This window comes from Schistocerca cancellata, chromosome 1 (genome assembly GCF_023864275.1).
Source record: "Schistocerca cancellata isolate TAMUIC-IGC-003103 chromosome 1, iqSchCanc2.1, whole genome shotgun sequence".
Taxonomy (NCBI): domain Eukaryota; kingdom Metazoa; phylum Arthropoda; class Insecta; order Orthoptera; family Acrididae; genus Schistocerca; species Schistocerca cancellata.
This window is the reverse complement of record NC_064626.1, coordinates 358,839,061-358,854,750: the sequence shown is the minus strand read 5'-3', so window position 1 is coordinate 358,854,750 and position 15,690 is coordinate 358,839,061. Positions and strand designations below refer to the sequence as shown.

Below are 15,690 nucleotides of genomic sequence, written 5' to 3'. Positions count from 1 at the left end.
AGACGGTGAATGGCTGTTTCATAAAATTCCCAGGGCTGCGATGTTAAACATTTCCACAGGTACAGCTGGACGTCATTGTCCGAGGTGAATCTTTTGTCCCTCAGAGCCTTTTTAATGGGACCAAAAATGGCGCAATCACAGGGAGAAAGATTCGGGCTGTATGGAGGGTGGTTGAGAACCTCCCATTTAAATTTCTGCAGGAGTGTCGCAAATGTGTTGGCCATATAAGGCTTTGCATTGTTGTGGAGCAGAATGACCCCACAGGTGAGATTGCCTGGTCATTTCGATTTGATTGCTTGGCAAAGGGTGGTCAAGGTTTGCGAGTAACACTGGTCCCATGCTGCAGGAAGTGAATCAGAAGGGGGTCATCTCAGTCAAAGAAGAACATCAGCGTAACTTTTCCTACAATCATGTGGATGGCCTTGGATTTTTTTGGTGGTTTTGACCCTGGATGCTTCCACTGGAGACTTTCTTTTGATTCTAGTTCGAAGTGATGACACTATGACTCATCTCCAGCCGACACTCATGCCAGGAACGCATTCCCTTCCCGAGCATAGTGCTGCAGGTGAGCCAGACAGTGGGCCATTCAACATGCTTCCTGGTGTGGTTGAAGACTGTGGGGCACCCACTGGGCACACAATTCGCACATGGACAGTCATTCCTTCATGATGGTGTGAACACCTCCGACACTCAATCCGACCACAGCGGTTATGGCTTTCACTGTCACTCGGTGGTCCTAGGTAATGAGTGCATCCACCAGTTAGACGATGTGATCAGTAATGCAGTGTGGCGCTCCAGACAGTGCGTCATCAGCTAATGACACCCGTCCTTTCCTGAAGCACTTGTGCCATGCCTTGACCCTTGCACGGGACATGCAGTGTTCACCGTACACTTGCGACATTCGATATGACAAATGTCCATTCCTCCTACTGCTTCTGCTGTCAGGAAACGAACAACACCTCTTTGCTCTTCTGTTGACGCCTCCATGTCACTGCAATGCGACTGGCAGTGTTGGATGATTTATGCATGCTGCTGCTAGCTCTGTATAGTCACGTGGTGTCCACGCGTGCCGTCTAGCAATGGGCTGTGAACTTCCACACACTGATCAGAACCACACCTCATTACACATGCCACGATATTACCCTCCTGTCACCGGTTTGCGCATTCCAGACTCTGGCTCATTTCTTTTTGAATGCCCCTTATATATTCTCTGCCAGTGTTTCAACTACCTCCTATTGTGCACTGAAATGAGAAATGTCCTACTCACTATCCTTCCTACCACCTCTACAGTGCCACCCTCTGAACCTATACATTATCCTCATCCATCCCAACAAAACCCCTGCTCCTAATCCCTTGCCTCATGGTTCATATCCTTGTAATTAACCTATCCGATGTGTCCTACACATTCTCCCACCGCCATCTACTTCAGTCTGGTCACATACATTACCTATCCCATCAAAGGCAGCACTACCTGTAAAACCAGTCATGTGTTCTACAAGCTAAGCTGCAATCAAAGTGCTGCATTCTCCACGGGCATGACAACCAACAAGCTGTCTGTCTGCATGAATGACCACCGACAAACTATTGTCAAAAAACAACTGGGCTACCCTGTTGCTAAGCATGCTGCCCAACAGGACTTCCTTGATTTCAATGACTGCTTCACAGTCTTTGCCATCTGGATCCTTCCCACCAACACCAGCTTTTCTGAACTATGCATGTAGGAACTCTCCCTGAAGTATATCCTATGTTCCTGGAACCCTCCTGGCTTCAACCTTTGTTAGTCATTGTCCTTATCCATCTAGATTCTTTCCTGTTCCTGTTTTAATGCTATGCAGCCCTTTATTCCACCAATGCACCCAGTCTTTTTAATTGTCTCCTTTTCTGCCCCCCCCCTCCCCCTGACCCTCTCTCCCTGCCCTCCGTCTAACCTCCCAACTGCACCTAGCTGCCCTACCCTCTCTACACCTCGCCCTGCATGCTACTGCAGCAGCACTTTACCATCTCCCGCCCTTCCCTGCTATCCCTCACCCTCTCTGCTCCAGCCCCTGCCTTACCCTCACCCAGTTGCCTCTCCCATCACACTCTGCTATTTGTAGACTGGCTTCAACTGGCAGAGACTGTGGTCATGTTTGTGTGTGTGTGTGTGTGTGTGTGTGTGTGTGTGTGTGTGTGTGTGTGTGTGTGTGTGTGTGGTGTTGGGGGGGAGTTGGCCAAAAACTTACTGTGTGACAGTTATTTCGTTGTGATTATCTTCGACTCAGCATCTCAGGTATATGACGAATAGCAACTATTCTTTTCATAATGTTGCAAAATTATAACTTTTCCCTTGAGCTGAAATATATTTGTGCTCAAAGTAACATTGAATAAGTTAGTTAGAACATGGATACAAGATGTAATTCAATTTATTAATTTTACAGCATTATTTTAAAAGTGCGACTGCTTGCTGAATGCCAGAGATGGAAGGCAAGAGCCATTTCAATCGATTCCCCCATCACATCAAATTGCTTTCACCAGCTAACCTGAGCATGGTTTTTATGCAGTTTTTCCACATTCGTCTAGGTGAATGCTGAGTGAGGTACCCATTTACGCCTCATTTACATGACACAAAAACACTTACAACATGAAAAACTTATCTACTTACGAACATTATTACATAGATACATTTCAACACATATAAGACTACCTTTAGCGGTACCCTTGCCTAGTGTCGTAAAGATTATTGTGTTTTGACTGTTAATAGAACTGCAAAGTTTGGAATTTATAAATGTATTTTATTCATTTGTACCACTTCATGGGAACAAAAAATACTGCATGTGATTCTAATGTACCAAAAGCCTGATGAAAACAAAGAAGCATTAAATATTACATCATCAACATATGTACATACGAATGACAGTCATGTTTATGAATGGAAGAAATCTTACAAATAAGTAAGATGTGATCCTGAAGATAAATTCATGCAATATACTATATCTGCAAAGATGATTCATATTATGAAACAATATCAGCCAAAGAAATTCAAAGGACTTTAATAAACTACGACAAATACTATATGCGAAAAAATATTTCTTACAAGTGGCAGTATATGATTAAAATGTAACTGATAAAAAAAAAGTACCATATGTGGTTTATGTCCATGTCATCTCAGCATTTACTGAAATACGGAAGCGTCCGATCCCGCCCGTCTGCTTTGACCCATGACGTCACAAATATGGCAGAAACGTCCATAAACCACGATTCCAATATGGCGCATATGAAGTCGGTACGTACACATTATGAGGAAGAAAATACATCGAAAAACAAACACACACACTTTTCACAAAAAGCCTAATGACACAAACGAGACAAGCGGGGGAAATGGGGTGTTTTTGGGTGGGGGGAAAACTAAATATAAACAAATTTAGACACCCACCCCCATACAAAACCACGCAAAAAACCGACATCACAAAACTCCCCAAATACCACTAAACACAATATCATCTGGAATCAAACACTTCCCTTGACCTACATAGCTCAACAGCAGCTCCCAATCCCATAAATTAGGAACAAACACTTCCCTTGGCCTATATAGCTCAAAAACATCTCCCGATACAAATATCAACACACACAGCCACACATTGGGATCGAACACCTCCATTGACCTGCGCACCGTTAATTTTATCCGTCATATCCATTCCTGAACAAAAACAGCAACCGATTAATTTTACTAAAATTACCACATGATGTACAGCGAACAACACTAAATTAACCTTCACACAAAATCATTAACTCACTGAAACGAATTCCACTACAAACACAGCCGACACTCCAACAATTCTGGATAATGAGCAAAAGCAAACTGAGCCCATTACACCACACAAACGAAAACCCTGAACATACCACCAGAGAGCACAACAAACCACAACACGACGACATCTAAAAACATGCCACACTCACAAACCAAACTCCGCGCCGTCATGACGTCACACAACAACACCCTTACGTCACGGGTCAAAGCCGACGCGTGGGATCGGACGCTTCTGTTTACCCAGAGTGATGAGTGGGAAGACAGAAAGAGAGCTTCAACAAATTTAAACTAAAAATAAATATTTACACAAAAAAACCTTTTAACATATCACATTTTTAAAACAGACAATGCATGAATAGTTCATCTAAGTCACTAACAGTTTTACTGCAGTTCAAATGACATGAACTGTTCAGTGATTTTTCTGAATGACAGTAATTTTCCATACTACTTACTATTATCTATTCCATGCATCTCACGTTTTCTGCTTTACTTTTACAATTGTTGCCATAGCTATTAAAAACCCACAAGCATAAATCTTCAGGGCTATTTTTACAGCATTAGGAATTTGTATGGGGTGGGAGAGATTATTTAATACTTTTTAATTCAATATAAAAATGTGTTATATTCTGAGTTTTAGTCAAGTGTGGGTGAAATTTTTCAACTAACTTCAAAAAATTTTATGAGATTAGAACAGACAGTTTCTTTTTAACCAATTAAACCAATATATTACTTCCTTCTACCTATGTCTCATTAGAGAGAATTGAACTCACACAGAAGCTTAGCAGCAATCATTTTTAACAGTGAAACATTTGCAACTGGAACAGGAAAACAAGGAAATGGCAGTGGTACACTAAATAGTCTCTGCCACATATAAGAAAACAGAGTGAGTTAATATTGTATTGTCCTCCAGTTCTGAGCTAAATTTGAAAGTTTCAATTCTTTAGCTTACCGAGAAGTTTATACAAAATCAGTTGCAAAATTTGTATTGCACAGACAGACAGACAAACCGAAAAATAAATTACCTTCCACCACATCTACACTTGGAAGCAAGTCAGTATTGCACTGTAATCCAGTTCTGAGTTGTGTTGAAAATTTCAGGTGCCTAGCTTATTGGGAAGTAGTTTAAAACCAACTGCAAAATTGTACCGAACAAACAGACAAGAAGTCGATGATAAAAATGTGTTAAAAAGTGATTGTTCATTTATATATACATAAATTTACAGTGCAGCAATGGATATTAAACTTTTAAAACAACCAAAATTGATATTTAATGCCACAAGTACGAAAGTTTGTATTTAAGTAAGTAAATGCATACATTTTGGAAGTACTTTATTTTTTAGAAATTTACATTTCATTTATATCTCCTTGAAATAAGATTCTTTATTTGTTTGAAAATGATTTGTCAATCCTAGTCTTGGTTCATGTATAACCCAAAAGGCTGAAAAAGTGTGTAAATAAAAACACTCAAATAAGGAGACTGACTGAAAACATATGGCCACAACCAACAGACTTGTATCAATCAGTTGTCCTGCGTCGAATGAAACCACTCAAACCTGGTAAGTGAGGGAAAACATTCATATAGCTGACATGGCCGCATAGACTATTTTCATTTGGTTGTTTCATTTGAAGCATTAAACTAACTGAATGAAAAGACAAGCAACTGACCAATCAATTGTCGGTTGTCCCATCACCAATGTGTCATTCTGGTATGGGTCACCATAAACAACTTGATGCGGGTTGCAGCCCAGTTGCACTCAATGTGTTGCTATTTAACATTCATTTAGAATTGCATAAGCACCTGCCAATGCGTGCTCTCACCCCCCCCCCCCCCCCAAATTGCTTTTACAAATTTCAACAGTGATGCGTTTTCTTCTGGGAACCCTGAAATGTGACCCACCCTGACTACTACTCTCCCCATGACACAGACAACAGCTTCCTGCTTTCAGCTCTCTTCAAGGTAGCAAATAACACAGAACAAAAAAAATGCCATAAAACAATGGAGAAATGGTTAAAGGTGTTATACCTGGGATTAAAACACAAATAAAATGCCAAAGAAGCTAAAATAACAGCATAGGGATATGCGACTGGCTGACAATATACAATAACCAAGGGTGAGCCAGTCTGTAAAATACCTTGAAGGCACCGAAACAAAGTGAAACAAGAAATGCGAGAAAAGAGATAAAATAGGACAATAGGGAAATATGACTCACTGACCACTTACAAAAAACAAGGGTGAGCCAGTCACCCTGTGTTAATACGTTATGGACATCTTCCTAAAATTTCTGGAAACAAGTGTGACACATTACAAAATCTTAAAACTCTAGTCACATTTGTTCAAGTGTCACATAAAACAGATGGCAGATTTGCTGGTAAATCTGCCACCGCCTTCTGGTCTAAAAATAAAATGGTCTAGTAATATTTTGTGCACTGTGATCTGTACGCCACAAGCACCACACACTGGATGGCCCTGGGGCTGGAGAAAAAGAGATGCATTGTAGGGCTGTGGCCTATGCAAAAACAAGTAAGGAAGACGTCATCCCACCTGCTTCACTCAATGGAGGTATGCCACAGCTGCATTGTGGACTATATGAGATGCAGCTTATTTTCTGTCAGTTCCATGCAGCCGGCCGGAGTGGCCAAGCGGTTCTAGGCGCTACAGTTTGGAACCGCGCGACCGCTACGGTCGCAGGTTCGAATCCTGCCTCGGGCATGGATGTGTGTGATGTCCTTAGGTTAGTTAGGTTTAAGTAGTTCTAAGTTCTAGAGGACTGATGACCTCAGAAGTTAAGTCCCATAGTGCTCAGAGCCATTTGAGCCAAGTTCCATGCACTCTTTTTCCCACAGATGCATGACTCTGTACAACTGTGAGATGACAGCTTGTAGGGAGAAATGCAGACTGAACTAAATGAGGATCTCAACTTGCCTCCTTGATTGCTACATCCGCCCTTTAGCTCTCCGCAATACCCATGTGCCCTAGCATCCAGCAGAAAGACACCCCCTTCCCTAGCCTTTGTTAAGTGGAGAAGGGTGCCGTGGATACCCTGGACTACTTTATTGGTTGAATGCAAGCATTGCAGAGACTGAAGGACACCCAGGGAGTCAGAACAGACAAGGAATTTGGCACACACAACATCTCTTTTGCTCCAACATCCTCAAGATCGTGGATAATTCGGCACCGAAGCAGTGAAGTCTGGCGGCAACCAAATGTTGAGGGCATGATTGAGGGGGGGGGGGGGGGGGGGTACAGAGCAACCAGTGAAATCCCTGTGTATGGACACATCCATGAATACAGCTACACAGCTGTGGTGCTTATTTAAAATGTCAGAAAATATCATTTTAGAAACATAAGCAGGAGTGCACGCCCCCTACTTGGACCCATCCGTGAGTACAGTTGTATGGCTGTGGTATTCATTTAAAATGTAGGAAAATATCATTCTAAAAGCATGAGCAGGAGAATAATCTCCCAAGTACTGCACTAAATCTAAAATTATTCTGGCTCCTGCATTAGTTACTACCTCATATTTGAGCAAGAACACGCTCCACAGCACACATTTTGTGTGGATCCCAAACAGCTTTGTTACTCATGGACAACCGTTAAAGAGACAGCCCATAGCTGGATGAGCAGTATCATTTGCCAATCTACAGGCACCTGGGTCTTAAATGTAGTGCTTTCCAGTTGTCTTTGAATCCATTAACCCAATTTTCGAATTTGACACCCTAAAACTCTTTGCTGAAACAAGACACAAACTCGGAACTTTTCCATTTCACAAAGAAATACTCAACCAGTAGAGCATTTCCCCGTAACAAGCAAAGGTCCTGGATTCAAGTCTTGGTCCGGCAAACAGTTTTAATCTATTACAAAACTTTAAAAAAATAGTGTTGTGACTACACTTGCTATAAAACTTTATTCATACTCCTTTGACAGAACTATATTTTCTAGTCCTATCACAGGTAAACCTGCCACACACAAGTGAGAGCTACAAGTGAGGTGACATGTTTCATATACAAAATTTCATGAAACAAGTGGAGCACATTCTGCAATACAACAATTTCAACATTTGATCTTGCTTCTCCACATGGATGACTGATTCCTCAGTATGTTTTCACCTAAGTTTTTAAGATCCACTAGCTGACATGGTTTTCTTCTGTCCTCTTCAAATTCCCATCTTTTTCTCGTTTACACATTTGTTTTTCCACACTTCGACCTTTTTACCCTTCCTTCCATATCAGTCGCTTTGTGTAGCTTCATTTCAACCAATTGTTTGTTTCTTTTATGACCATCACTGCATTTCTTAGTCTGATCTACTCTCGCAGTCTGTACTTCAGATACAAATACCTCGGAGAATACACACTGTTCCGTTTCAAAGGTCTTGGGCAAGATTTAACACTGGAGGCCATAAAAAACAAAGCATGATCTCTCTGGATATCGAAGGAAATTATTCTCAAGTACTGATAAAATGAAGCTGAAGCAAATAATAGTATGCCAAGTTTGTATAATGTGTTACTGTGCCCAAAACGAACCTTACACGTTGCAAAAGACACTTACTTCAATTCAGACCATTAACACCCCAAAGAGTCCATATATCCATAGGTACTTTCCTCATCACTAAACACACGCTGATAAGGTGATAAATTCGTTACTAAAACGTGAAACTTGAGAAAGAGATTCAGCAGATCAGTGTCGCCGCAAACAAGATTTCAGCGAACGTCCATTATCACATTTTAACTCAATAATATATGTAAGGCCTGTTTAACATCGAGATACTTGTGAACTCGCTGGCTGATACAAATTGCAGAAAGTATAAAGGTTGGCGTTTGTAAACATAGTTCCGAAAGGTATCACATAACAGCGGTAATACATACCTTTGTTATCCATAAACACATAATTGTCGAACTGCTCATGGAAGGTAAGCAGATCTGCCATGTTTACGAAATTTATGTACACCCTCGAAAATGCATTGCTGCCCAGACTCATGTCTGCAGGAACAAAGTAAATGAAATCATGCTCTGGTAGAGGCGAAACAAGGTCAACAAACACGTCGAGCGTCATCGTTGGTGGAAGCCTCCGAACAACAACCTGCAAGAGTGTCATATAGACATGGGTTCTTCAACTTAGCAGCGATGGTTCCAGTAAATAGCACAAACTACTACAATGTAAGTAACTCAGTCTTGCCTTCGTCGGCGGACGAACACGATCTTTCTTCTCTTTCTGTTTATCAAAATCAGATGACTCGTTCTTCGTGTTCTCTCCATTCTTTGATACAGTTTTGTTGATAATGACAGGCTTTTCCTGGAAAACCACACGTTTACTCTTATTCGTTTCTTCATTAACTGCATCCTTCGATTTGGTTTTCAACACAGATGGTAATGGATTTGGTTTAGAATCCTCCGTATCCTTCGTCTCACCAACTTTCTCTGAAGACATTTGTAACGAATCTCATTTACTAAACGTTAGCAACAACCTCTTAACCTAATCTCGTTTCGTGACACTCTCAATCATAACAAATACACGACAAGCAACACAAAACTAAGATGTACATATCAGTCCAAAGATGATACTGATTATAAGGCAATGAAATCGATACACAGTATTCCAATCTAATAGCGTAAATCTTAAAATGTTTACAGTAATTCATAAAATTCTTACTCTGTACTGTACATAGCTCCAGAAAAAAACACTTAGATGTTCTTTGCTAGTTAAACAGATCAGAGTTCCCAACTTTTCGCCTTGCGGAGTAGTAAATATCGTTGAAATGCCGTAAAATGCCAATGGCATACTTCATTAACGCGAGCGAACACTTGTACAAGGAATATCACGAACAGCATTTAATGTATTGGGTAACAGTAATCTGCATATACAGATTGGTTCCATCGAACTTTTATTTATGTGTTTATTTTTGATCCAACACCAATGAATGAAGTATTATACTCAACAAAGTTTTGACTGGTTAAGAAGCGTCGCGGACATCGATGTCATATCTCATCAAAAGTATAAGATATGTGATTAAACTGGAAACACATTATGAATTACATTCGAGATACATACATACCAAATGAGGTAATAAAAGACTGCAAATACCCGTTTTGTTTTTCCTGAATGACTCCGAGAATTATGAAGAAATACAAAGTGTTTATCCCTTGTTACAAATGACAATCGAAGAAAATTTACACAAAAAACTTAAGGACAACTTGTAAATCCATAGTAAGAGCCATGCTTCAATTCTACAAACATAACTTTGATGCAGTTTTTCTAAAAAAAGAAAGTGTTTTGCAGAACAGACAGATTCAAGGACTGGTTTAAATTATGTATTAGAGTACTTGTATGTTTTAAATGGAAATATATTCCTTTCCTGCTCACAAAAACTAACAGCAGTCTAGAATATCTTAGTTATTTGAAAAAATAAAGTTTGTCTTGAAACACGTCATAAAAGAGACAAAAATAAACGAAAATGACAAATATTATGTAATCATCAAAACAAAATTAAGTCTATGCGGAAATCTACACAGGGGTCACAAAAATAATGTATGTGTTATCACAGACTGGAAAAAATGTTACTGAACCTAGGACTGTTGTAAACAATTTCAATTTTAATCATAAAGCAGTTGCTGATAAATTTTAGAAGGAAAAAGTTTGGAAATCCGCCTAATACAACATTGAAAGAATTTTCATGTACTGAAATAAGTAATCTATTCCTGTTTCTCGATCCAGTAGGCCAAACTGAACTCCTAAATACCATTAATGTACAGAAGAGTAAATAATCAACTGTTATTAATGATGTTCCAGATTAAATCATAAAAATATCAAGGCACATACCCCTACTTTATTTGACATCTTCAGTCCATTTTTATCAAATGGCATCTTACTGAAGCAACTAAAAACATTGGAAGTAACACCTCTAAATAAGAAAGTGACCAATATTGTATGTGTAACTGTAGACATGTGTTACTACTGCTAGGGCACTAAAAATTAGTGAAAAAGTCTTCCTTTCACAAATGATTACATTGTTCAACAAAATAATATTATTTCTGGATGTCAAACTGAAATGGCCACTTTCAATATGATAAATTATGTTTTAAATGCAGTAAGGAATAGCAGAAAATTTCAGCATTGTTGTTAGATTGAAAGAAATCTTTTGGTGTGATTGATCATTCTGTGCTCCTGAGATTGCTTGAATGATATGGTGTAAGAGGTGTGCCAAACGAGTAGACTAAATCATATTTGTAAAATCGCTCTCCGGTAACTGAAGTAAAGTATATGGATGGAATGAACTCCAGGTAAATTTTTCAGAACCATATGGACTAAGTCATGGTGTTCCATAGTGTTCAATTCAGATCCATTCCTATTTCTAATATACACTAATTATTTATCATTGCATGTTTGGGCTTCAGAACCAGTACTGTTTGCAGATGACATCAGTCTATTGATTGAAGGAAATAATGAAGTAGAGCTTCCTGCAGTTTTAAAAGATATTATGAAAGAATTGTCTGAATGATTCTGCAGAAATAGGTTAACAGAAATTCCCCAGAAAAGATACTCATGCAATTCCACAGAGAACAAAATAAAAATGCAGTACAACCAAAAATATGTGTGAATAATCACTGTTACTGAAACTAAATTTCTTGTGGTTTTTATACAAGAAAATCTTACATGGAGCTCTCATATCACAATCCTAACCTCAAAACAACCAAAAATGAACTATGAAGTAATAATTCTTTGCAACAGCACTTATACAGAAACAGCAAGAGCCACAAACATTGCTCAAGAGCATTCATTACTGAAGTACTGTATCATTTTTCTGGGCGAATGTACACCAGACCAAAATAGTTTTCACAATACAAAAGGCACTTACAAGAATAATAACACAAACAAGCACCAGAAAACCACGCAAATCTTTCTTTAAAGATCTAAATGTCTTACCTTTTCTGCTGTTATATATTGGAAGTAGTTATGCATGCCAAATAAAGTGTGCAGAGAAAAGACAACTTTTTTTCCTCAACACAAAACTGTCAATGATTACAGCACTGTCAGACAGTGACAATACATGTTACTCATTGCAACACCACATTACTCCAAAATGATGTATATAAAGCAGGAACATAACTACGCAATAGATTATGAAGTCAATAAAATCTCTTTCTGAACTGCAATACTTTAAAATGTCTGTGACATCTGATCCACTCCAAAACTGCTTTTATTCTGTTCCACAATATATTATGGATGCAAACATGTAATTCAGGTTTTAGTTGCAGAAACGATGTAAATCTGCACGAATGGTCAAATGTGTAATTGTACAGTATATGGTTTCAATTTGTTATAAAAATTTAAGTGACATATTTTTGATGGTTGTAAAACTAACAGTTAGAAAGGTTTTTCTGTCCAAAATCTCATATACAATGTATATGCTGAAAAAGAAACAAATAAATAGACAGATGAATAAATAAATAAAGTTCCATAATCAGATCCTGGATAGCGCTCTGTCAAATAATTCTAGGAAGTTTATATCATGTCAATGAACTGATCAAGTCCTTGCATGGAATCCCTCACAGAGAAATATAGTGTCGAAACTGGAGACAATGACAGAGAATTGAAATATTAAACTTACTATTTAATTATCAAAAATGAATGATATTGAATTAAGCACTCCACAAGTTGGTTTTGTAACACTGTTCCAGATTTAATTACAAGAAGAGAAATAACACAACAGAAGCAAATTAACAAAGTGTCAGAATTATAGTAGTACCAGAAACAACCATTATAATCGGTGTCTTATGGCTACAGTGATTCTTGTTCTCATCAGTTTTATTTCCCTGTTTGTAAGCTAATGCAACAGTTTGAATACCAAATCTTGGGATTAAATTTTGTCCATTACCACAGATATTGTTTTAGAAAATGTATGGTGTATTGCGGATCTCTGAGGCAGAGAAAAACCATCAATCTGAAGTCTTGTATTTGGGTACTAGCAGCCAGCTCCCTAACACTCTTACCAGTACTGTCAGTAATAATTAAGCTTATAGGAACTAATAGCTGATCATAAGAATTCAAGAGATTTTGAGATATAAATTAAAGACTTTGGAAAGTAACACAATAGAACAGTACATTTAATACAATACTTTTAATATATACAGTTTGTCAAAAGATGATGATGGAAAAGGCGCAGCAGACAGATGTAGTTGAGTAGCACATTGAGTGGAATTGTTATACTAATCCTAGGAAACAAATGCGAACTGGTAGGTAACATGAGAAGCCAGCAATGAGGAGTACTGGGTAGGAAAATTCCTGACAATCAGTGGAGCTATGTTGGTTTCAGTAAGCTATCGAAGAACAACCATCATAGGGAATATATGTATAAGTGTACAAAGCCACCAATAGAGGATGGTGGAGGTAGCACTTGAAAGTTTTCTTCAAATAATATTCTCTGGTGAAGTAACTATGACTGGGTGTCATGTATTTTAGGAGCAACAGATGGATAAGGATTTGTAATTAATCTTTTACCACGAAAATTTATATTTCCAAACAGAATATAGGTACAACATATTTGGTTGCCATTGAGGAGCTCAACAGTGAAACATGTATACTTTGTCTGTAGGACTTCCACCACTGTAGGCAGCAAACTAATTAATTATCAAATTAACAAAGACAGATGCTCCTTGAATAACAAAGCAACACACAAAGTTTCTGATATACATAAGTTATAAGATAGTTAAGACGAAATAATATGTGGATGCTTATATACATTAATGGCAAATAACCACATTTCATCTTTAATATGGGAATTAAGTGAGTTTTGCATTGAAACAGCGGATTATAAGATGTGAAAAAAATTACAAATTATGCACAAAGCTGTGGAGGGCATAGATTAGCCAGAATTTTTATGTAATCAGATTTAACAAATTTCCTAATATGTTAGAATATTAATGATTCAGTTTTTCAAGGAACTGTAGAATGAAAACCAACTTTAGGGTAGCACTTTAGGAGTGTCACAGGGTTGTTATATCATACAAAATATGTAAAAGATTTAAAGAGTAATGTTGAAATCTCTATGAGGCTGTTCACAGACGATCGTTTATAGACAGAATGTTCATTCCAAACACCATTTACATATGGAACAGGGACACAGGGATACAGTTAGCGATACCAAAAGTAGTCCCCACCACATATCACAAAGCACTTACAGAGTACTGATGTGGATGTAGATACCATTACTAGGTGGTATTTGGCTGTGCATGGCTTAGAGTATGCAGTTTCTCTGCTACACACCTAAGTCTGAAGCATAGCTAGCAGCATACTTAGCAGCAATGACAATGGTTTTTCCAGGTGGTCGTGCCACTATTTGCTGACTACATGATGCAAAGTGGGCTCTAGAACGATCAATATATACAAATGTTCCAATGTTGGCTGCAGTAACATCTCTTGTGGTCGATTTACCACAGGTATTTTCAGAATTTCATTAAATATGAATACAGTTGTTGTAATAAGTGCTATGACAATTGTGCGTAGGAGTTGACAGTGAAGGTGTGAGGAAAAATATTGGAAACATCTAATACTGAATGAGAGATGAACAAAGGGAATGTTTATCTTTCTACATAAACAAGTTCAAACAACCCTTATAGAACTATAAAAAGAACATAACATGCTTTTGACTATGGCCATAGGTCAGATCTGAAAAAGAAATGGCCGATTATCAGCATAAAGAAAAAATTGTCAATAATATGAAAATATATTTTTATTTTTTATTGGAATTTTTCACAGTTGGGGTTTATCAGGAAAATGTATGACTCAACAGAATTTTTACACCTCAAAAGTGATTTGGGTTCATATAATTTATTTCTCAAAAATATTAATAACTGAACATACAGAATCTAACTGGATGTCACATTGTATTTGGTGCAATATGATACACTATTTCCTTAGAAAGAAAATCTCGTGGAAGTGGATGATGTCATGAAACAAGTGCCATGGAGGGAACTAGGTGAAGAAGAGGCTGCAGATACTGCATTAGATTGCAGAAACTGCATTAGATTGCAGATACTGCACAAATTTCTTTTGGAAGTCAACTATGTTTTGGAGCTTTGGTTTCTTTAATAACAGCAGATGTGAAACAAGGAACAGCTCATACTCACTGGACAGATGAGAAGAGATACAGTTCCTTTCGACACATGAATTATTTCTTTCTCATAGTAATCGTGTCTGCTGCTCTCTTATTTCAGCCTCGAAATATATTTTCAGAAATGACATTTTAGCTGTAGTATCGTTTCTTCAATCTCAATACTTCTGTTTTATTCATACACCCCGAGAAGTTAAATGAGCATTTCTATGTGAGTAACACTTCACAAGATTATATTTGCTAATAAACCAACTGAAACAGTTAGTCTGTGGTCCCAGCCAGAGTCAGACGATTATGATATAGTACTGGAAGAGATGGAAACCTTTTTGAAGACACAAGTGCACTCCCTTCAAAGGCTACGCTCTTCAGCCTGTGGTGAGTAGAACAGCAGGAAGACATCTGCCTCGTGGAGCGAAGAAATGCTAAAGCCAGCCACTTCATTTGTGTCTATGTGGTTTGTAGTATGCAGTGTGCAGTAAGCAATGACAGTATCTACTTGGACATGATGATGTGTATGGCTCTGAACTGGGCTCTGATTGTGTTATTTTTACCTTTTGTGCATGTTTCACTTTGGCCATCAATGTAGTTGTGTATGACTCTTTGAATTTGTGTGCAGTTCACTTGCTGTTGTTTATTATTATGTGTCTCTTGTCAAGCCTTTGTCAGATTGTCTCTGTTTAGTTTTGAAGGTCATTTGCTTTAATAAAGTCTAGCATGCAAGCTTGAAAAGTTGGCACATTAAGTTAGAACTTTTTATGGATGTTATGTTAGTCAGCACAGAACAGGTTAGGTCAAAAT

At 38.2% G+C, this 15,690-nt stretch overlaps 1 protein-coding gene across 2 annotated transcripts in view; it reads right to left on the bottom strand.

Annotated features, from left to right (window-relative positions):
* LOC126174282 (histone-lysine N-methyltransferase, H3 lysine-79 specific) overlaps nt 1–9,320 on the bottom strand; it is a 94,231-nt gene extending 84,911 nt beyond the window's left edge. For both annotated transcript variants that reach the window (XM_049921022.1, XM_049921023.1), the window contains exons 1-2: nt 8,961–9,320; nt 8,651–8,864 (exon numbers count right to left, since the gene is read on the bottom strand). In XM_049921022.1, the coding sequence (XP_049776979.1) occupies nt 8,651–8,864; nt 8,961–9,212 (466 nt within the window). In that variant the 5' untranslated portion in view covers nt 9,213–9,320. The remainder of the gene's footprint in view (nt 1–8,650; nt 8,865–8,960) is intronic.
* Between the last annotated feature and the right edge of the window lie 6,370 nt (nt 9,321–15,690).